Source organism: Triplophysa rosa, linkage group LG17 (genome assembly GCF_024868665.1).
Source record: "Triplophysa rosa linkage group LG17, Trosa_1v2, whole genome shotgun sequence".
NCBI classification, from domain to species: Eukaryota; Metazoa; Chordata; class Actinopteri; order Cypriniformes; family Nemacheilidae; genus Triplophysa; species Triplophysa rosa.
In genome coordinates this window covers 19,938,874-19,961,745 of record NC_079906.1, presented here as the reverse complement: position 1 = coordinate 19,961,745, position 22,872 = coordinate 19,938,874, and the positions used below count along the sequence as shown (strand labels likewise).

Sequence of the window (22,872 nt, the reverse complement as noted above, 5' to 3'; positions counted from 1 at the left end):
ATTCGCCATGCTGTTTCTACAGTGGCCCTAAAGGGACAAACTGCACAGAGCGCGTTTCGTAAATACGTTATCTCCTTCAGCAAAGAAGCGAAAACATAATTACATCTTATTCCTGTGTCAGCCACCGTAGTGCTTTGAAAGGCAGGGGTGAGGGGTGGAGTGAGCCGTTGGTTGCAATTTGGAACATCACCGCTAGATGCCGCTAAATTGCATACACTGGACCTTTAAATTTTCTGACGTTTCTGGAAGTTTCTCAACTGGCACATGACTCAAGCACAAAAACAAGATCTGAATTCTAAATGAAGGTGCGTCCCACGTTCAGTAGTCGGGGCACTTCTCTGTTATTTTATAGACGTCAGTCGCAAAATCCTCCTATTGTGTTAAAACATTCAAAGTTGGATGAAGCAACTGAGTACATGTCATGACACGCGACAAATGTTTTAAAAATATTATTTAATTTAATCATATTTAAAGAATGAACTGTATTCATATTTCATGATATTTAAAGCACATGTTGGACAGATTTTCTTTGTACTTGTAAAACAGCCATACACAGCAAAATATGCTTTTTGCTTCCCGAACTTCCACCCACCCCTGGCCTGATTACCTGATTACCTTTTTTTCAAAGCAGGAGATTTATGCAAAAGTCTCCATTTAATCTCCTTACTGTCTAAAGACCGGTGTATTGAAATAATCTATCGCTCATATGACTGCTCTACAGGCACGTGCAGGGGGGGGGTAACATTTGATCGAAATTTGAAATGTTGTGATAACATTTGTGAAGTCTACAGAAGACCATTGTTGGAAAATGAAACATGAAACAATTGGGTGAGTGTGAGGGATTAAAAAAAAAGTTGTTTTAATATATTTAACATTTTGTTTGGCAAAAATGAAAACAAATATGAGAAGTGCCCTTTTTTCCACTTGAGCCCCTGCCCCTCAAAATGTCTGTGCACATCCCTGCTGCTCTAAATACAGAACATCTTTGAGGAGGTCAAGGATGGCGACAGGGGCGTAGCTACATGGTGGCCATGGGTGGCCACGGCTACCCCTGAATGATTGATGGCCACCTATCTGGCCCCCTCTGTTGTGCGAAGAAGTTTTAAGATGTGTGTCTGAGTTTACGGAGTGCTGTGCAGATCATTTAGCGTATGCACTGAAAGTAACGCGAGAACATTACTCTCGCGTTAATATGATGTCATACGCTGACGCACTGATGCAAACAGTCTGAGCGCTGTAGCTGAACAGCTGCTAACCGCTTCATGACAGTGTACTGTCTGTGAACCATTGAAGTCCATCGCGAGCAGAAGGAGCAGGTCAGTAAAATCAGTCTTGTTTAACTGGATTTCATTCATTAATTACATTTTCGCGAAAGTTTAATTTGGGGTACTGCAATGTTTATTTTCTATAAAAAATGCTAACTTACTGCAAATGATAGCTAGCAAATTATTTTAAAAAATGTTGGCACATGAAAGCATTGCAAATAAATTGTTTACTTTACGTTCTTTGTGTATGTTTTTGACCAGCAAACTATGTGTAATGAAGAATTGGTGTAAATTACAGTAGAAGTTAAAGGATTTCTGTCTGTAAGGATTTTTTGGTCACCCTAATAAAATCACTGGGTCTTACCTGGTCACCTCTAAAAAAAAGTTCTGGCTACGCCCCTGGATGGCGAATTGTTTTTTTTTCAGTTCCTCAGCTCTTCCAGTTACTGCACTGTGACCTTCTTCCTTTCTTTCATGACCCATTTCCTGCGCTTCACCACTGACCTACCATCCGCCGGCGGTGCCAGGCTCAACCGGGCTTGTTGTATAACTCTCTGCCATTCAGTCTTAAATCTGTGTGTCTCTCTCTTACACACACACAGACTTTGAGCCGGACGGAGTCGGTGACTAACACTCTCTGGGTGGTTTAGACAGAAACTGTTGTTGGCGAGGAGCTATTAAGTTCACACTCTTTATGGACGGTGATGTGTCAGACTTTAAGGCGGTCATTAAAGTGAAAGAATCTGCTGGAGTTCCGATATTTACATTGAGATAGCACCACAGATTTTATACACTCCGTTCCTCAGTTCTTTGTGAATATCAGGAACTGAGTAAAAGAGCATACTGTGACTCAAGAATTTCATTTTGTCTGCAGTTATTTTCCACTGTTTCCCAGTGTGAATATAAATATAGGAAAAAATGATAATGTTATGTTTTGCCAGTCTCATTTTTCCTATGCAGCAATGAGATGAAATGTGGAGCAATTTTAGGTTTTCCTCTTGACACAAAAAGCCCAGTAATGTCACATAACATTCAGAAGAGATTTTAACAGTCGCTTATTACATTTTGAGAGTCTGAGCTCATCAAATATTTCCAAGACCAAATGATCTGAGAGATGTTTTACAAAGTGATCTCAATTAAACACAATTAAGAACTCAGTGTAGTCTGAGCTCTCCGAGCAATACATTTCCTTTGTGTGGCCTTTAAAGTGCTAATGCAGTTTTTCCCCTTTGGAGTAGCATGACATTCATGTTGTTGTTGCAGGATATTGTCTTTCATGCGAGCTGCTGACCACATACAGAGACCTGACCGGTGCATGTACTTGATAACCCCTCCACACACACGCACACACACTCCACAAAAGAAAAAAGAAAAACAGGGAATTACTAGGAAAAGAAAGCAGAATTCCAGAGATGCCAGACCTTCCTGAAGGACGCAGGCAGCGTGACCTTTCATCTGTTTGTTTCATGTGTGTTTCAAGTCGGAAGGGGGAGTTTGGTAATGAGGGGCGACTCTTCAGCCAGGAGGGTCTTACAAACACAAACACAGGAGCGGAGCGAAGTCATTCACACCCACAACACTCATTCCCACGTGCACTATTGACACAAACCTCAAAGTTTCCATATCAGCTCTTTAAGACATTGTAAATGGAAAAACTTGCTGATTGTTGAAGGTCAACATCACATTAGTGGCAATATGCAATGCACTCCTATGAACTCTGATGAGAGGGGTAGTGTTACAATATGAATGTCGAGAAAGCTCTTCCCTATTAAAGGCCCTTGTAGAGTAACAATAGCGAAGCTATTTGAGTCAACATGTTCTAGGAATCATAAGTGCTTTATTTCCAGACTTATTTCCAACTTTCCACTGAGGATATTTAGCCTATATTGCCCTAGGCATCTGTGTTGATTTGTTCATGTATTGTTTTTTTCCAAGTATATTTATATTCATTTGTATCATGTAAAGTTTTGTTACTATTGCATGCGTCACTCATCTATGTTTAATATATTAATGTTATAAATATTACATTACTTCTGTTTGTGTATAAAACAAATAATTGTCATATAAAGATAAAGCTTCGGTCTGTGTTCTGGGTTTTATTTAGTCCATAGGTTCATATTGAAGGAATTTGAAACTGGTGTTTAACTCAACCTACTTTTTACTTGTACAGCATTGGGGTCTCTGCGACCTCAAACATAAAAAAGTACAATACATTTTAACAATACAGAAGGGTTGAAAATAAAAATAAATATTTAAGTCAACAATACAAGCTAATATATTTAGGTAGCAGTTACTTTTACGTCTCTTATTGTTTTCACAAATGCCTCACCATCTAATGTGGAGGGTCTCTGATTTTATTTGTGGCTACTGCCATCTAGTGTTGCAATTGAGGAATAGCCTGCAGTAAAAAGTGAAGAAATACCAGTGTCCCCAGTTTAACGCAATGTATCAATGTTTAAAGCAATATTATGAAGCGTCTTTATGGTGTCTTTTAATTTTAATAACAATAGTACATTTATTAACTTTTTTTAGCTGGCAGTGACGATCATCCTATAACAAAACCCCTCATATCATGCACAACACCAGTTGTGAAATAATAAGCATATACATGTGTTGTGACATGAAGTGTCATATTTGTGTTCATATTAATGGTAACACATAATACTTCAGCGTGCCCTTGTCCTGTATCTTTCTTTCTTTCTTTCAGCAACGAATAACCACAGTTTACTGTACATTTACATTTAGACATATGTACACATGTACATAAACAACAAAGTTACACAAATGGAGCGTGGTTAACTACAGTAATTATCAGTTCTTCTCAAAACAGCTATAAATAAAATAGGTTGTGAAAATAAAACTCAGGAAATACTCGTGAGTATTGTCACAACTAAATTACACGACGCCTTTCAATAAAGCTTTAATCCCATTGGTTCGCTTCAATGCACCTGTTCATCTCAGCCAATCACAGCGCGACCTCAAGCGCCACCAAGATGGCGGCGTCCATCCAGAACAGCTGTAAGCTTGTTCTATGTTGACAAAATACGAGCAATAACTAATCGAAAACAAAGTTACACATTCGTGGACAAAACAAATAGCGCCGTTTTCGCTGCTGTACATTCGCACATGTGGGCGATCGGCGTGTTGTCGGGTTTTATGGCCGTTTGAGAGAGAGGGGAATCGGGCGTCTTACTGTCATGGCCACCGACAACAGGATTCATTTCTGGAGAAGGAACGCAAAGGTTCCCGGAAGGTGAATTTAATTATCTTTTCCCTCTCCACAGTCGCGTAACTTCATACTTTAATGCTTATATGTGACTACATCTTTAGTTTTAGCCCTGACAACCTGCTTTGTTTACTGAACCCTGTGGCTGTGTCTCAAAATCTAGTGATCTGACTAACTAGACCGCATTATTTTTGAGTCTGTGCGCCTTTAATGCACAAAAGTCCGATGATTTGGGGCATAAGGGAAATATGTTATTATGTCTTTAACATGTTGCCATGTAATGCCTACAAGTAATCGTGGTTTATGTTAACTATTGCTAAATTTACCATGGTAAACTTCACCATCACAACTAACAATAATAGTTGTTACTGAAGTAAAACTGTGGCATGAATTGTGGTTATGAATTGTTGTTTGCAGTGTTATTGTCAAAACACTCAACTCATAGGCTTGTAGTTTTGCTTTATTTGCAAGTTTAAATTATTATGTGTCACTACTGTGTGCTGAAGGACCTTTTGTTTTGACTGGACAGAGTCGTCGACTTTGCAGATCTTTGGATTTTTATGAGAATCTGTTCAACTGATTCTCTGTATGAGTGAGAGACGAGGATTTGTATCAAAGCGCTTGTGTTGACTTGACAGTTTAAATATTACATTGGCGGTTGCATAATTGTCATAAAGAGGAACTTGCATGCAATCAGTTTTTGCTATCATTACCGCATCCACATGTGTACAGCAGTAAAGTAACTTAAAAAAAAAAAACATTAACACATAAAACAGTGGAATATATTTTAAGTGGATTTTCTTTCATGATGGCACTTTTTTAACTATATATAAATACGTAGGGGTCATTTCCACCTTATTTTAGTGGTATTTTAGCACTGAGTCTGGGTTCAGTCTGTTTATATAGCTAAAAGATAGCAATTTTATGGTGTCAGGTATTAAAGTTAAGTACAGAAACTTCCTGATCATATGTTATTTCAATAGCTTCTGATTATCTTATTCATTTGACCTTGACATTAGTCATTCGCGATCAAGGTCTTGTTTTGAGTTGTAGATACAGTTTGGCGTTTGATGAAAGGATTTACATACATGTACTACTAGTAAGTCTCTTGTCGACTGTATCCATGTGTACGGCCAAAGCAAGATTTTTATTAAATAGAATTGTTGTATTGTCAGTTTTTGGATGCGCTTTATCATACTAATCTTATCCCGGGGCACATATGGTTCTCAAATTATTCAAAATATGCTTAAATACGCCTCCAGAGTGTCACCAATATTTGAATGTTTTTGTTTATTCATTTGTTGTAGGAAGGAGAGATTAAGTCCCACACACTGCAGTGGCTCCAAAATAAAAAAAATGTAAACCAAAACAGTAAATATTTGTTCTCATGAGTGTACTTTTAAACTAATGATTTGGTTTCATGATCACTACATCACAATCAGTTTCACTGTACTCCTCATGATGTCTGGACAGCTATTATGAATGGAGCGCAACGAGAGTGATTATGTTGGAAAACCGATGGAATTCCCCTTGGAGATGAAGGAAGATAAGCAGGCCGAGCAGAAGCGGCCTTGTTAGGGCGTGGTTGTGAATTCAGCATTTGAATTGTTGTTCGGCTGGATCCGTTGCACTTGTTGGATGACACAGTGGGCATAGCATGAGTGCATAAGAGGTGTGGCCACTTCCCTCCTACTTATCTCAGTCTACAGAAAGGACAGAGCATGCAAAATTGTTACTAGATGCCTCTCAGAAACTGTAGCTTGTGCTCTGCCACAACTATGTGAGTCACAATAGAGCGTGTCTTTACTATAATGTTTTGAAGGGAAGTTCATTTTTGTATTCTGTCTGCGTTTTGTTTTTACCGTTTTAACATTTATATGTGTAGTGTGATAAAGCCCAGTGTGTGTGTGTAGACTAGGGGAAGGAACACTACGTGTTTAAGATAACAGTGCCCTCTGGGAAACTCCTCACTTACTCAAATATGCTCCTCGCTCACAACCCAATATTTAATGCAAATGCATTCTGCTTGCTTACATATCTGGAAGTAATTTACCTTTTATTCAACCTTGCTGCATGTAAATTGATGAGGCGTGTTTGAAATGCATTGTGCATTCTTTTGCCAATTATCTTGCAGCTCCATTTGCACATAATACATTTACTATTGTGATGGTTTCAGCGGTTATCAACAGAAAAATGGCCTTGTAAAAACCAAACAACGTACCAACTGGTCCGTGTTACCTTGAAGATTCTGCTTAGCACGGGAATGTTTGGACTTACTTTATGATTATGCAGGACAGGACACCGTACGATAACTCAGAATTGCCACTATTATTGTAGAGGTTTATTTTTGTGTTTGTCTTGTAGTAATGTAGCGAGATTTATTTTCTGCTGTCACTGTTCAAGAATTGCCTTAAACTGTGTGTGTGTCTCTAGTCCTCTTTGCTTTCCCTGTGTTTCTGATTGGAGCTGGGTGACGCATCCGACAATCACAATCTACTTTGTTCCTAATCATTTTGACATTTTAAAATTAAGCCGCATTGTTCGCGTCGCACTGAGTTTGAAATGCTTTTGTCATTCAATCAATTTCATATCCTTTTCGTGATTTTTGATTTGAGACGTTAAGCGCAGTTTTAAACTCATTGTTGTGCTTTGAATGTCACCAGATTGCGTTGTCAAAAAATATTTATGCTTTTAATTACTTTACAGATTTGCATTGATTATTTATTGATTTGTTGGTCCAAATCCAAAAAATCAACCAACAAGTGGCCAGGAAACATGGGAATTCCTTTAATTTAATTTAAAACCATTCCATGATGCACCTCATGAAGTTTGTTGATTTAAAAGAGTATTGCAGAACTGTAAATGTAGGTTAGTTTAAAGAAGCTAAAATGTATGAAATAAATGTTTTGTTGATATTTGTAGATATTGCATTTGTGAAACATATTCATTTTGATGACGCTAGTCATAAAACACTCATAATAAAAAAGTTACAGGTGTCAAGTCAAGTCAATTTTATTTATATAGCGCTTTTCACAATTTCATTGTTGCAAAGCAGCTTCACACACATTATAATAAAAAAAGTAATAGATAAATAAATAGAATAAAATCAAATACACGGTGTCTGTCACCCAGCTCTGTGTTATTCACTCTGTTTATAGTCCATGTAAGATTTTATTTCTCTTAGCTTACAGCCAGTATATGGAGCACAGCACCCCCCTTTGGATCCACGGAGACACCGTCAGTAAGTCCTGCTAACTGTAACGTCAAGCATCCCCCCTTTAGTTTTTCCTCCGGTCATTTTCTTCATTTTTACTTTCACGGATCTATAAACAAACATGTGTTTGCGTGCAAGATGTGCATCATCTTTTTATCATATATCGTATCATATATGTGTGTGTTCTTTTTGTTATTTTCATGAACTGTATAGCTGCGTCTAAATTTGAAGGCTGCGGCTTTCGGAGGTCGCATTTGTTGACCCCAAACGTCATCGTGGTCGTCTCATTTCAACTAAAAAAACATTATAAAAATGTTTTTCTCTTAAGATGTAATCATTGTAGTTTCATTCTTATCTTGAATTGTAGCGGTTGCTTTTCTGAAATAATAAACCTCCTGAGGATGCAGCCTTTGAATTGAGTCTTTCTGTGCAGTACATCTGTTTTCAAGTTGTTTGTCTTGCAACATTATGCAGGACACCTTACGATAACTCAAAATTGCCACTTTTATTGTAGAGGTTTATTTTTGTGTTTGTCTTGTAGTAATGTAGCGAGATTTATTTTCTGCTGTCACTGTTCAAGAATCTTGCAACATTTTTTTTTTCAGATTTAAAGACACTCCAAAAGCAAGCACCGTCAACACCAAATCCAAAAAGGCGTCATCGTTCCATGAATTTGCACGCAGTACCAATGACGCGTGGGACATTGATGATGAAGAGGATGATGGTACATTCGGTCTCCAACAGACCTCATCCTCACCTGTCCAATCACGATCCACACCTCAAACTCCCAGCCTCAAACTCTCCAAAGCCCTGGAGGACAAAGACACACAGCCCCGCCCACTGGACACACAGGAGCCAATCAGCACAAAGCCTGATGCAGTTCAACTTGATGTTGAGAGCGGTACGGCCAATGGCAGGGTGGTGAAGTCCTGTAGTGATGCTCAGCTGAATGTTAATGCAGGTTTGCAAGTAGCTGCTGTTTAAAAGCCATCATTTTATCATGCATGCAAAATCATAAAGGTCAAATGTGTTCAGAGGGGAATCAATTAAAATATATAACGCTCGGTATTTGTGCCTTTTTGTTTTGTTCTTTATCCCACACAGCACGTAGTACCCTACAGAAACAGCAGTCACTTCCCTTACGGCCCCTTATACCGCTGGTTGCCCGCATTTCGGACCAAAATTCCTCAGGAGCTCCGCCCATGACAGTGAGGGAGAAAACTCGATTGGATAAATTTAAACAGCTGCTTGCCAGCCCCAACACTGACCTGGGTAGGTTAATAAAAACGATAATTTCTGCTTAATTTGTTTTAGCATTAAAATTAAAACATGATGGCGTGTCTTTCAAACTAGACACTTGGAAATTTCTTGTTTAGATTGGCCATTGTGACTCCTTTTTGGAAACCGAAATGTAGAAATAGAAAATGTGAAACTGGTAGGGATTAGAAAAGTCTCTCTCCCCACTTTTCAGGTCGTTTCTAATCCCCTGGTTGTTTGTAAGATATAAAAGTCCTTCATTTGTTATACCATCGTTTTCCCGCCTGTTTCCCCGCCTCCAGCCGAATCTCTTTGCCAGGTAGAAGGGTGTCGGATGGCAGGATAGATGAGTCTCGTCCGTGGTGTTATCCCAGTCTTCCTGAATTCACGCTGAGAGGCCCTTCTGTTCGCTTCACGCCCTCCAACCGGTCGTATCTTCGAGCGCACCTGCGAGCCGACGGAGCGAAAAAACAAGTGCCTTTGCTCATTTGTGCCGCAGTTACCATAATGATGGCAGCAAAGAAACTCAGTCTTCCGTGCTTTTTAACGAAGTTTCAGCCTCCGCACGCCCCGAGCATCCTGAGTGACAGGCCCAAATCACAGGGGAATGAAGATCATCAGTCATTGGAGAAAAATCATGCTTATGCACTTCTTTCTCAGAGCGTTATGAAAAATGTTCTGGTGATATAGTTGGAGGGGGTTCCTCACACAGAATCCAGGGTTCATAATGGCTTCTGGGATCTTTCATCATTTCGCTATCGTATTATGCTTGGCAGGTGTCCAAAACCATTAGTATTTCAGACGCGTTTTCATATCGCATTCGTGTTTGTTGTAACTCAAAATGACCCTGGAGCAATCTCGCCAGATGTTTATCAGCCTTTGAGTTTTCGTAGATGTGGTTTTAACGCTCATTGATCGCGATGACCCCAACGGGACTGTAAATTTCAGCACCTGTGCAGGTCGCGAATGTATTGTTCAATATCGTCCACCTGCGTTGTTATTTATGCAGGTTATTGTCTTTATAACAACAACAACAAAGTAAAAACAAACCAGTTAAAGGGATAGTTCACCTAAAAATGAGAATTCTGTCATGAATTACTCACTCTCAAGTTGTTCCAAACCTGTGTCAATTTCTTTGTTTGGTTTTTTTTCTTTCTTTGTTTGAGAAAGATATTTGGAAGAATGCTAGCAACTGAAATTTCTGGGGCACCATTGACTACCATAGTAGAAAAAAATATTGTATATTATTTTTGTTCTGTCGAACACAAAAGAAGATATTTTTACGAATTTAGGAAAACGAAGTTTGTTCTGTTGAACACAAACAAAGATATTTTGAAGAATTTAGAAAAACAGTTCTATGGTACCTTTGACAACCATTTTATTTTTTTCTCCTATGGTAGTCAATGGTGCCCCTGAAACCTCAGTTGCTGACATTTTTCTAAATATCTATATTTGTGTTGAACAGAACAAAGAAATGTATATAGGTTTGGAACAACTTGAGGTTTAGTAATTCATGACAGAATTTAAATGTTTGGGTGAACTTTACCTTTAATAAAAACTCAAAAGTAAGATGGAGAGAATTTGTCGTAAATTCACTAGTTGTAATGGCAACTATTTGCCACGTATTGTAAAATGCAAGTCCCAAGGCATTCTTCGATCACTTGTACTCTTTAGCAATAATTTTTCAAATCGATGCCCGGGTCAAGTACCAAGCGTAACTGTCGAATTGGAGTTAGCGGAGATCACAGTGGCATAGCGGTGAACGTGTGATTGCGTTTGTTAATTAAAAATAATTGTTTATTGACTATATGAGTGTCGCCTGTCCTGCGATGAAAGATTGACTGTTTATTCGATGTGCATCTCACGTGATGATCTATCACGGCATACAGATAAATTGTTGATGCTTTTAAGTGTTAATGTAATTTAAACCCTAATTGATTGAATGTGTTATGTGTATTGTTAATGCTTTAGTAATGTGTATGTCTGTTTTTTTATTTATTTGTACAGAAGAGTTACGAAAGCATAGTTGGTCAGGTATCCCACGTGAAGTTCGGCCAGTCACATGGAGACTGTTATCTGTAAGTAGATACCTGTACTTTTAATTTTTACAATTGCCACTTTGAATCAAACGGACAGAAATGAAAATACAGCAAAGAAAAGTGAGATGAATGGAGAATTAAAGGAATAGTTCACCCAAAAATGAAAATTTATTCATCATTTACTCCACCCCAATTCTTAAGCAAAATTGGTCCCCATTGATGTGCAACGTATGGACTCAAAACCACTGCGACAATTCTCAAAATATCTTCTTTTGTGCTCTAGAAAAGAAAGAGTCATGTACAGGTTTTGAATGACATGAGGTCGAGTAAATGAAGACATCATTTTTATTTTGGGATGAAGTTTCCAGTGTTGAATCCAGCAACAAAAAATTCTTGGCAGATTTTTTTGCTTGTTCTAAGCAAATATTCACAGAAATTTCATATTTTTTGTCTTAAAACAAGACTTATTTTCTGAGGTCATGTGACGTCGCATATAAAGACCTGCAGACACCAAGTGTAGGTGAATAAATGGACACTTTTTCTGTAACGCTTAAGTAAAGTAAAATGCAGCAGTAATAAAGTATTTTTAGCTGTCAGTCAGTTTACTGTTTGCTATATAGGTTTGTGACAGATTATAAAACATAACGTCTTGTATCTACATATAGCATTTATGATATTAATAGCATATATAACCAGCATGTTAAGAGCATTTCATTGTGAATCGTGTTTTAATTGGAAAGAATATTTAGAATCAGTTCTAGTATGAATGGCATGGAAAGGCTGTTAGTAACGTTGTAAGTACTCCTGCTCATGATATATTTATTTCAGTTGTTACATGTTGTTGTCAGTAGTTTTTTAAAATATTAAAATAGACCACTGGGACTTCGCTTCAGCACCAGATCCTACAACATATTTTCTCAGTTACCAGACCGTCTATGCTTCATACAGATTGTGGCTATCAGAATATAAAGTAAATGGCCTGATAAAACATTAGATTGATTGATTTTAAACATTATGTATTTAAAAAAGTATTGTCTGGACCTCCTCCGCAAAACAAATATGGAGACCGCAGCCCTCATTAATGTATGAGCTAAATGCTAGCACCTTCGGCATTCTCAAATGCTAAATAGAATTCTTTTGAAATTCAACTAAATACATTTTTCTGTTCTTTGTAGTGATTTAAACTAGCTGTTGTTATTTGATAACCAACAATTCTACTTACAAAAACACATTGTATTGCACATTTACTGTTTACATGCAGCACAAGACGTCTGCTATAACCGTTCGTTTTCATTCTGCATAGACTATCAGAGAGTATAAAACTTCTTTGGCATTCTCAGTTTAATGTGCAGTATTGATTTGTATTGCATTATTTCCCTTGGCGAGCAATTTATGTCAGCAGAATTGCCAACACCATCATAGAAGGGCTCGAGTGGGTCGCCGCGTTATGACTGCTTGCGCGAGGATGCTCGGAGAGTGCTTTACAAGACTCATTTGACTTTCTGGCTCATGCTTACACAGTCAATAACACACACCTCCAGGCTAAGCTGTACTAGCAGATCCCCACCTCAACCCGGCTCCTTCAAGCATTTCCTGCTTCATGCGATGTTTGCCGAGGATTAAACAGAATCATTCTTTATGTATAAAGTTACCGAGGTAGATGCGTGCTGAAATAATCCTAATGTGAAGCGTTTCTGAGCACGCATCTGTTATATTATTTATTTTTGTGGGGCATAGAGTTCTGAAAAGCTCACGTTTTTTTATTGTCATGTGTGTGGAACCGCACATTTGTGTTTGCATATGACGCAATATTGCATACAGTAATATAATATGAGCTGGCCGTAGATGCAAACCTAATGCAAAAATATATTGTTGTAATGAATACGAACTCTTGAAACTCGTATGAAGATCATTTCGATTCCCAGTGTAAAATTTAATTGCGTTATAATAGTTCGGAGGGCTGCTGATGCGACAGATCCGAAAGAGCGGATGGACTGAGAGCTTACGCATTTATTACTCGCCTGAAGCAACAGAGGTGCTTGAGAGTCTGATTCTGAATATACGTTATTATTTATGTATTTCTGCAGTTGGCGACTCTGTGTGTGCTCATTAAAACGAGTTGAAAAACAATAGGGGGCAGACGCTTTAAAAACAGTTTTTTGGAAACATGATGGAGAGTCCTGACAAGCGTCTAATGCAGTGGTTCTCAAACTTTTTCGTTGTAAGGCCCCCTTTGTGTAGAGTGCATTGCTTTGCGGCCCCCCAAATAAAGACTTATAATCTTAAACTTCAAATTTTAATTAAACCAAGAAAATATTCAGTTAAACAATGCTAAAACATCAATTCTTTTGGTTGGTGGTGTTGTTTTTCTGATGTTTGATTGCACAAAATGTATGATAAATATCTATATTTCTAAAATGCCACAAAATCTGTGGCCCCCCTGGAACCATCTTGGGGGCCACGGCCCCCAGTTTGAGAACCACTGGTCTAACGGATGCCTTCCCCACGTCTGCTCAACAAAAACACTTGTTGCCTTCTCTTAAGAGACTCTTCTGTAGATATTAACTATGCATTTACACAATTTCATTTGTGTTAGTTTACTAGCCACATGATTAGAGGTTTAATATTTCTGTCGTGGTTTAATGAAGTTTTGCTAGTGAATGAGGCCTGAGGAAATCATCAATATTACTGTTGATCAAATTGAAGAGTTTGGGATTTGAAGAGTTTGGTGTCGAACTGTGTTTGTGCTTCACAAATCTCTAGATATGTAAAAATCTAGTTGCCGGTAATGTAGTTTGGAATTCATCATGCGAGAGAGCATCTTCTAACAAAATTGCAGAAATGTATTGTATTTTTAACATCTCTTGTTAGAAGCTTTTTACATTTTTCATTGTATAAGCATCACAACACAAGACACAAAAGAACAATATCCTCACGTGAGGTAATTACCCACCGTATAGCTTTTCTTTTATCCAAGGGTGCATATTTCACTATTAGACAGAATTTACATAATGCTTTAATATCTTTCGGTTTGCATTATTTGTAAGCGATGTTTTGGTTACAGGGCAAGATTGGAAAACATGGTGAAAGTGGGCATACTTATTTCCTCCTTCTCTGTTCTTTTTCTCAGGGCTACCTTCCGGCCAATAAGGAACGCAGGGATCTGGTTCTCCAGAGGAAGAGGGAGGAGTATTTTGGCTTTATCGAGCAGTATTACCACTCCAGAACAGACGATAACCACAGAGACACGTATCGACAGGTAAAGGCTCAACCCAGGCCGTCTGATGCATGTTGCGTAACATAATGGCACTTGCCGAGAGCAATCAGAATGGAGATCCGTTTTGATTGACTGTTTCGCAAAATGTATGTGAAAGTCACCTTGGCGAGGGGTGTTACAGTGAGTGCCTTTGATGAAAAACTTTTCGCCGCATTTGATGTTCGTTAGGTTCAGTCAGATCTTTTGAAAAGTGTCTGTATACTGTTTCTATAACAGGGAGAGCATGGTTAACTGGAAAGTTAACTTGGATTGGATTTTAGATGCTAGTTGGATGACCTTGTTCTGTGTAAATTGGTGGCTCTTAGACCAGAATAAGCAACAAAGCGGACCAGATTTAATGGCATTAGCTAAGCCATCTATTTAAGACTAGTTCCTGAGTAACCGCAGTAAGACACGGCCCCAGGCAACCCTGAGTTAGCACATAAATAAATGATGGGGAGCCAAAGCAAGACTATAGATTTGTGTTAGTTGATTCTTACTTGGTTATATTTAAAAGTAGTATTTATCACCCGCTTTTAATTAAATGAGTCTAATTCATGATGGCTAAAGGCAAACACTGGGTATCCGGCTGTCTTGTAGATAGATAGCTAGATACGCACTATTGATCCTAGATGGGAAATTTAGTGGACAAACAAGCTGCTAATACACCGCTATACTTAAACTCGGTGCATTTAAACAGGTTACCTTAATGCATTATTGATGATGATCGCTTTGACTGGTAATGCAGCTTTGTACTCGAGTAAAAATATGTATCGTTTAGTTCTAAAGATATGGATACAGTATTGTAAAGGGAGTTTGTGACATCAATCACACACACACCCTCTCTCTTCAAAACTCCAGGGTGTGTTCACACTTGGCAGGTTTAGTATGATAAAATAAACTTGTGTCATTGCTGTGTTGTTGCGTTTATTGTGTAAGGGTGTGTTTACATCTGTAGTTCTCTTGGTTGTTTTGGTCCGGACCAATAAAGAAAAAAAGACATTTTAGTCCTGGTTTGCTTAGCGTTCACACTGGCGTTTTAACAGCGAACCTAAAGATATTGAACCTAACAGCATAAGTATAAAGTCGCTACGTGATTGGACGGCTTTTATGACTTATGTTTTGATACAAAACTTACGGGACGTCCAAAACAATGCTGGGTGCTGGGTTAACGAGCTCAATGTGTGCCTGCGCATATGATGGTATTTTAGCAAGCCGGTAACTCGCAAAGACATTGAATTGTTCAATGCAGTCAAAACAGTGCCTGGACTTCCTCTGTTACAATCACAGATCTAATAAACATTCCTTTCATATTACCACATTACTTGATTTTTCACTTGATGTGGCTTCTGTCACCCACAAGTTCAACAATTGTCAGATTAGAAGCCCCTCCCCTACACGCATTTGAACAAACCGTGGTGTCTTTCACATAAAAATTTACTTTTAGATATCATTTTTATCTCTCACCTTCTCTCTGCATCCGTGAGCGCAGTAAGTTAAACATGAAAGCGCATTCTAGTATCATTCACTTAAATGGTTGCGTTTAAGGCGAAGTGTAAAGTGAGTGTCGTGTAGGCGCTCATTCAACACACACGTGACGCGGCACTGCTTCTGCCTCGTCCACTATAAAACTATTGCACGCGTTTAAAATCAATGAAATTCTCGCCGCTGGAGGGATGCAGTGACGCGCTCGCTCATAATACATGAAAATTAGACGTGGAAGAGCGACAGTAAATGTGCGTGTAATAGAAAGTGAAGAGCAAAGACCTGCTTAAATCGTACAGCACCCATACATTAATAATATTATATCTAGAAATCTGACATCTAGAAAGAAATACTCCATCTATTTCAATTCAACACTTTCTTATTTAATTAAATCTATTTACTCTGACTGCACGTCAATGCATATGTTCATATTTATTCGTTAGACATATAGTCTATTTGTAAAACACATGCACACATATGATGTAGCCTAGAAACCCTGTTTTAGAAACAAGGGTGTCTGTATAAGGACTTGATCTTTTGCAACTTTATACTCATTCTCAAAGCTACTTTATGCATCGATTTGTCAGATTAATTGATAAGTAGTTATGAATGGCAGTTTTCTGCAAGTATATTTTGCTGTAAATCTGTCGTATGATAAATGTAATAAAAAATTGACCCGTATCGGGATACGTATCGCGTCGTGGCCTTGTATCTGGATGCGTATCGTATTGTAAAGTTGTTGGCGATATACAGTACTTAATCATCCGGCCTATTCTGACAGTTGACAGGATATTTCTATAGCCCACTATACAACCGAACATGTCCATCAGGGCCTGTCATTTATCCTACCCGGCCATCATATATTTGTCAGAATGAAGTGTACGTCGCAGATCTTTATTTTGACTAAAAGTGTGTTTATATATTCTCAGAATGATTCCTGCAATTTCTAACAGGTTTCCAAACAGATGGCCTTAGGGAGCTGAAATGATCATGAGCAGAGAAAACCTCGCTGTGATTAAAACACACACTTCCCGTGTAATGCGATGAGAAGAGTCTTCCAAAAGCACAACATCCTTAACCAGTTTTTCTATAGATAGCTTCTGTTTGAATGCCTTACAATAAAATGATTATTTTGATAAGTTATTAAGCCTTGATGACAGTTATACGAGTGCCTACTTCCATGCATGACAATGGCTCTTTATTATTCTCAAGGCTATCAGTTTAATCGAGAAGCTTTTCATTTAAAAAGTTGTCAAATCCAGTATTTGATTCTGCACTTTTAGATTTACATTCTTTTTGAATCTTGCTTTGTGCACAGGGGCATAGTCATGTTGGAATAGAAAAGGGCTCTGCCAAAACTGTTGCTATTAAAATAAAAAACTCACGATTCTCTAGAATATCATTATGTGCCGTAGCATTAAAGGGATAGTTCACCCAAAAAATGAAAGTCCTGTCGTTATTCACAAAAGAAAATATTTTGAAGAAAGTTGGTAACTGAACTGCGTCGGCACCCATTCACTTCTATTGTATGGACACAAAACCAACGCAAGTGAATGGGTGCCAGTTAACAACATTCTTCAAAATATCTTCTTTGGAGTTCTGCAGAAGAAAGAAAATCATACAGGTTTGAAATGACAAGAGGGTGAGTAAATGTTGACAGAATTTTTATTTTTGGGAGAACTATCCCTTTAAGATGTGTGCTCACAGAAATGACCGTTCTTTCGAAGGGGGCGTTCCAATACTTTTGTCCATGTACATCAGTCCCCAAAGGCTGACTAGGCCTGTGGTTCTCAAACTTTTTCGTTGCAAGGCCCCCCAAATAAAGATTTATAATCTTAAACTCATCATTTTAATTGAATAAATATTCAGATATACAATGCTGGAGCATCAGTTCTTTTGGTTGGTGGTCTTATTTTTCTGATGTTTGACTGCATCAAATTTATGATCAATTTCTCTATTTCATAAAATGCCACAAAATCTGTGGCCCCCTAGATCCACCTTGGGGCTGGCAGGTTGAGAACCACAGGACTAGGCAACACCCCACTCAATCCCACAATCCACCATCTTTGAGTTACACCTGCCAGAAAGCTACAGAGAGCCGTGATAACACATCCAGATGTTGTGAGTTGAGATTAATATGCTTATAGGCTGTAAAACTCAGGTTAATGGTGCAGGACTGGTAGTCGATTGCTATTCTCAGCTTCCTCTCCTCTCAGGGCCCGCTGGCTCCAAGCCTCTCGTTTCATCTACTGCAATACAAATCGGACACAGACCTTTAAAAGGATTTATATGGTCGTACGGAGCTGTTGGACTGGCCCCTGGCTGTCTGGAGAGAAACATTAAATGACCTTTTAGTGTGGTCACAGTCAGGAGAGGCCAGAGAACAGCGGTGAATACAAGTGAAGTGCACTCGGGTGGCCGTCCGGTGACCTGCATTACTGCCGAGTAACCGGAGAGAAAATGCGAAGAGCCAGATGGTCGCCAGCCGAACGTGGCATTGCGCATTTTCATAAAGAGTTCAGTCAGGTTTCGCGCGTAGCTCGTTACGAACCGGATCGATGCCGCGTGCAGTTTGGACCCTGATGATTTTCTTCCATTTACTGGGAGGGAAAAGGCATGTGTAATTCAATTTTGTGCTTTGGGGTATATTGATTTTACTTTCTTATTTTCAGCCGGGTCACTTGTGTTTCTGACACACCAAATCGGTAACTGGTTTGTTTGGGTGTGTGTTGGAGTTTACCTGTTTGTGTGTGTGTGTGTGTGTGTGTGTGTGTGTTTTTATTGCAGATTCACATCGATATCCCGAGGACAAACCCTTTGGTTCCTTTGTTCCAGCAGCCTCTGGTGCAGGAGGTGGGTGATAATCTTCTTCTGCATCAACACCCGAGTCTATATCAGACGCCCACAAAAAGCGGCACACAAAAGGGCTGATCTCAGGCAACAAGCAACGCACGCCTCATGCGCTCACAAAGCTGACTTTCCTATTGTTGATAGATTTTTCATTCGTGTCGGTGGAATTGAGCTTTGTGTCATGGCATGCAAACCAGCAGGGGGTGCTGTGGTGTTTTTAAGAAGCAGATGCTTGTAACCAGGGTAGAAAGCAAAGAACCAGATTTTATGTTTAAACAAAAAGCTAGAGTTGTTTGTCTTAATGGATTTGAATCTGAATGACGGAAAGAGGAATTTATTTAATTTAGAAGAAAACCGAGTCACGCAACAGAGAAATTAAATTAGTTTTGTGACAAAACGTAAAATATACTGTACATTACATAATTTTGACTTATGCCTTTTCGTTTTTGAAACGAATAATCTTTTTTCCAAACTGATTTCTCAACTCATTTTTCTCTGAAGCCGGGCACACATGACTGTCAGGCTGGTTATGAATAGGGATGCACGATAAATTATTGGCCATATCGGTATCGGCCGATAATGAAATTTAGGCCGATATATTATAGCGGATAAATCGTAAATCATTTCCTCTGGTTAAACGTCTTCAGCTGCACGCTGCTCACAGTTAAAATACAGTACAGCACTGTCTTTCTGTTGTGATCATTCATTTACTGCTATTAGCAAAAAAAATGTTGATGTTGGTACAGTATGTAGATACAGTATTTATGAATGTCTAAATAATAGGAACAAAAGAATATTGTTTGAATGTTTATATTATTATAAATATGTCCTTGAGACCTGTTAGACATGTGTCTATTAAGAAAAAAATTCTGAGTCGCTCTGGAATAACATCTATTATTTGTTTATTAAATATAAAATATACCAGAATCGTTAACCAGTGTACTGGTTGATTTTCAGGGTAAAAAGAGAACTAATGGTATCCTTGTTTTTTTGCAGTGAATGTTTTTAAATAAAAGCAGTTGTCCACTTTTTTGTCTTAGGGAATTTTATATTAATATTTAGATACTGTGTATCGGCCAATTTATCGGTTATCGGATTTCAATGTTAAAGAAGTATCGGTTATTGTTATCGGCCATTTTTTTTTTTTTAAGGAAATTCATTTAGTTTTCGTTCTAATTCCTTAAATTCAAATTTGCATTATGATCTTGTATAAATCCTCAATTCAACTCCAGTTCAGGTATTGAACTGGGAATTTACAAGTCATTCTCAATTAGGTTGAGAGTGATGCACAACCCTGGAAAGAGGGGAGCACTTCAAATGCAGCTGGGTTTGAAGATGCAGATGATTGAGTGGACCTGTTGCTTTGTCAAGCGTGTAAATTATGCAACGATGAACTTCTACAAGGCTTGACGATAATTACATTCTTACCAGAAATGAATCATTTCGTGTTTTTAAGCAGGATTGTTCTTTGTTTTTCAGGTGTTTGAAAGGATTCTGTTCATCTGGGCCATCCGTCACCCGGCTAGCGGATACGTGCAGGGCATTAATGACCTGGTTACACCCTTTTTTGTGGTTTTCCTTTCTGAATTTGTCGGTAAGTAAGTGTCCCGCCTGTCGTCTGTGCCGCAGACGTGACTCTGTCTGCCCACTTGATGCTGATCGTTTGCTTTGTTAATATTGCTTTGATGCCTGTGATTTGTCAAAGTCTGAGATGTGTAGACAGACAGGCGTTTGACTGACAGACAGGGGTGGTAAATGGTTGGATGAATGTTAACAAACTTGACAATATTCTGTCAGGTGAAATTAACCTTTAGATGACAGATGCACAAATGTGAGAACGTTCATTATGCTTAAAACGAAACTGTGAAGACCAGATGGACAAAGAGAAACTGGCGTGATGACAGAGACCTAAAAGAAGAAAATGGTATGGCAAACGGAAGGAAAGGTAGAACGCAGACAGAGTGACAGACAAAATGAAAAAAGAGATCAGGCAGAGAGAGACCATAGGCAGAAAAAAAGCAAGCGAGATGGACAGACATATAGATAGGCCGGAGAGAAAGACAGTTGGGAAAGAGAAAGACAGAGAGGCATGACAGGCAGACAGAAGGATTAGATAGATAAGAGAGAAAGACTATTGGGCAGACAGAGAGGGAGGACAGATCTACAGAGACAGACAGGAGGAAAGATAGACAGGGAGAGAAAGACAGTTGGTGTATAAACAGGGAGAAAGAAGGAAAGAGAAAGACAGTTGTGGAAAGGGAGAGACAGACAGATGCACGCAGAAGAAAAGAAAGACAGATGAATGAGAGACAGAAAGAGAAGGATGACAGAGAGAGAGAGAGACAGTTGGGGAGAGAGACAGCGAAGGTAATATAGGAGAAGAGAGAGACGGAATTAGAGGGATGGCAGACAGATGGAAAAGTAAGACAGTTGGCAAAAAACAGACAGGAGGAAAGATAGACAGGGAGAGAAAGACAGTTGGGTTATAAACAGGGAGAAAGAAGGAAAGAGACGGGGAGAGAAAAACAGTTGGGGAGAGAGAGAGACAGACAGAAGGGGAGACAGGTAGAGCAATATAGAAAGAGAGACAGACAGGCAGACAAATAATAAGAAAATCTTTGTTGCGTTTGCAAAAATATATGAGTTCACTTGACCTTCTTTACTTAAAAAATGATGTAGCACGAGTTCAATCAACTTTTCAACATCTTTTTAGAGATGAATTGAAAGACAGTTAGGGAAAGGCAGAAAGGAGGGAAGATAGACAGGGAGAGAAAGACAGATGGGGAAAGAGACAGACAATAAAAGAGACCGTGAAAGCAATATACATGTAGAAGAGCGTCTGTGAGACACAGGCATGGAGAGAAAGACAGTTGGGCAGAGAGACCGAAGAGCAGACAGGTAGAGCAAAATGAAAAGACAGAGAGACTGAATCAGAGGGATGACAGGCATAGACAGACAAAAGAAAAGATAATTAGGGGAGAGACAGACAGACAGAAAGAGATGGCAGACAAATGCATTTAGAAGAAAAGATGGGCATGAAGAGAAAGACAGTAAGGGAAAGACAGACAGTATAGACAGGGACAGTAAGAGAGTTGTAGAGAGACAGAGAGCGATGACAGACAGAAGGAGAGAAGGAGAGAGACAGAATGAGAGGGATGGCGGGCAGAGGCAGACAGAAAAAAGATAACTGGGGGAGAGACAGACAGAAAGAGATGACGACAGACAGACCGACAGATGCGTACAGAAGAAAAGATGGATATGAAAAAGACAGTTGGGGAAAGATAGAGAGGGAGAGAAAGAGAGTTGTGGAGAGTCAACTCTCTTTAGACAACATCAGAACAGAAATGTTCAGAAATGCACAGTCCTACAGCAATGCAGAAGGCTCTCCTAAAACTCTTTAATCTGGTTTTACAATCTGGTCACTTCCCTGAAACCTGGAATACAGCCACTGTACAAAAGTGAAGATAAATTAGACCCCAATAACTACCGAGGCATTTGTGTGAACAGTAATCTGGGGTAGACTACTTTCTGTAGTATCCTGAAAACTCGAATTCAGACCTTCCTTACCAAACACGATGTCTTAAGTAAAAGTCAGATTGGATTTCTACCAAACCACCGCACCACCGACCACATCTACACACTAGACATTAGTCAATCAGCACATCCCATCATAAAAACAAAGGCAAGATTTATGCATTTTTTGTTGATTTAAAAGGAAAGTAAAAACCAAAGTAAACTAGAACTAGAACGTTATCGGACCCTAAACAGAAAATACAATGTGGCATATGATCTCTACGCTGTTGGAGATGTGAAACAGAGACGCATCCTGACCAAATACAGACTCCGTGATCACAGTCTGGCCATTGAGAAAGGCAGACACAGTCGAACGTGGCTTCCAAAGGAAGAACGAGTCTGTGCACACTGTGACACTGGTGAGGTCGAGACAGAGACACACTTTCTCCTTCATTGTGATGCATTTAAAGAGGAGAGAGAACAGCCACATGCTGCTGCTGCATTCATCTATCAGCTGCACACCCTCAGAAACAAACTACCGCCTTCATTTGTTACAATCAATGCACACATACACTACATTTTATATAGATGTTAATTGTTTATATTTTGGTCAATTTGTTTAGTTACATATACTTGATTTTATACTTTACTCTATATTTATCCTTTACTTAGCACCTTATTTTGAGAGGGATGTGTGGGCAGAGACAGACAGAAAAATAGATAATTGGGGGAGAGAGACAGACAGAAAGAAAGAGATGATGGACAGA

General features: G+C 38.9%; 1 protein-coding gene across 4 annotated transcripts in view; it reads left to right on the top strand.

The window, feature by feature from the left end:
- The first annotated feature begins 4,231 nt into the window (after nt 1-4,231).
- Nucleotides 4,232-22,872, top strand: part of tbc1d22b (TBC1 domain family, member 22B) — a 46,174-nt gene continuing 27,533 nt past the window's right edge. For 2 of the 4 annotated variants that reach the window (XM_057356616.1, XM_057356619.1), the window contains exons 1-8: nt 4,232-4,518; nt 7,676-7,732; nt 8,311-8,666; nt 8,810-8,977; nt 10,970-11,040; nt 14,132-14,260; nt 18,530-18,595; nt 20,072-20,186. In XM_057356616.1, the coding sequence (XP_057212599.1) occupies nt 4,463-4,518; nt 7,676-7,732; nt 8,311-8,666; nt 8,810-8,977; nt 10,970-11,040; nt 14,132-14,260; nt 18,530-18,595; nt 20,072-20,186 (1,018 nt within the window). In that variant the 5' untranslated portion in view covers nt 4,232-4,462. The remainder of the gene's footprint in view (nt 4,519-7,675; nt 7,733-8,310; nt 8,667-8,809; nt 8,978-10,969; nt 11,041-14,131; nt 14,261-18,529; nt 18,596-20,071; nt 20,187-22,872) is intronic. The other 2 variants (XM_057356618.1, XM_057356617.1) reach the window with 2 other exon arrangements.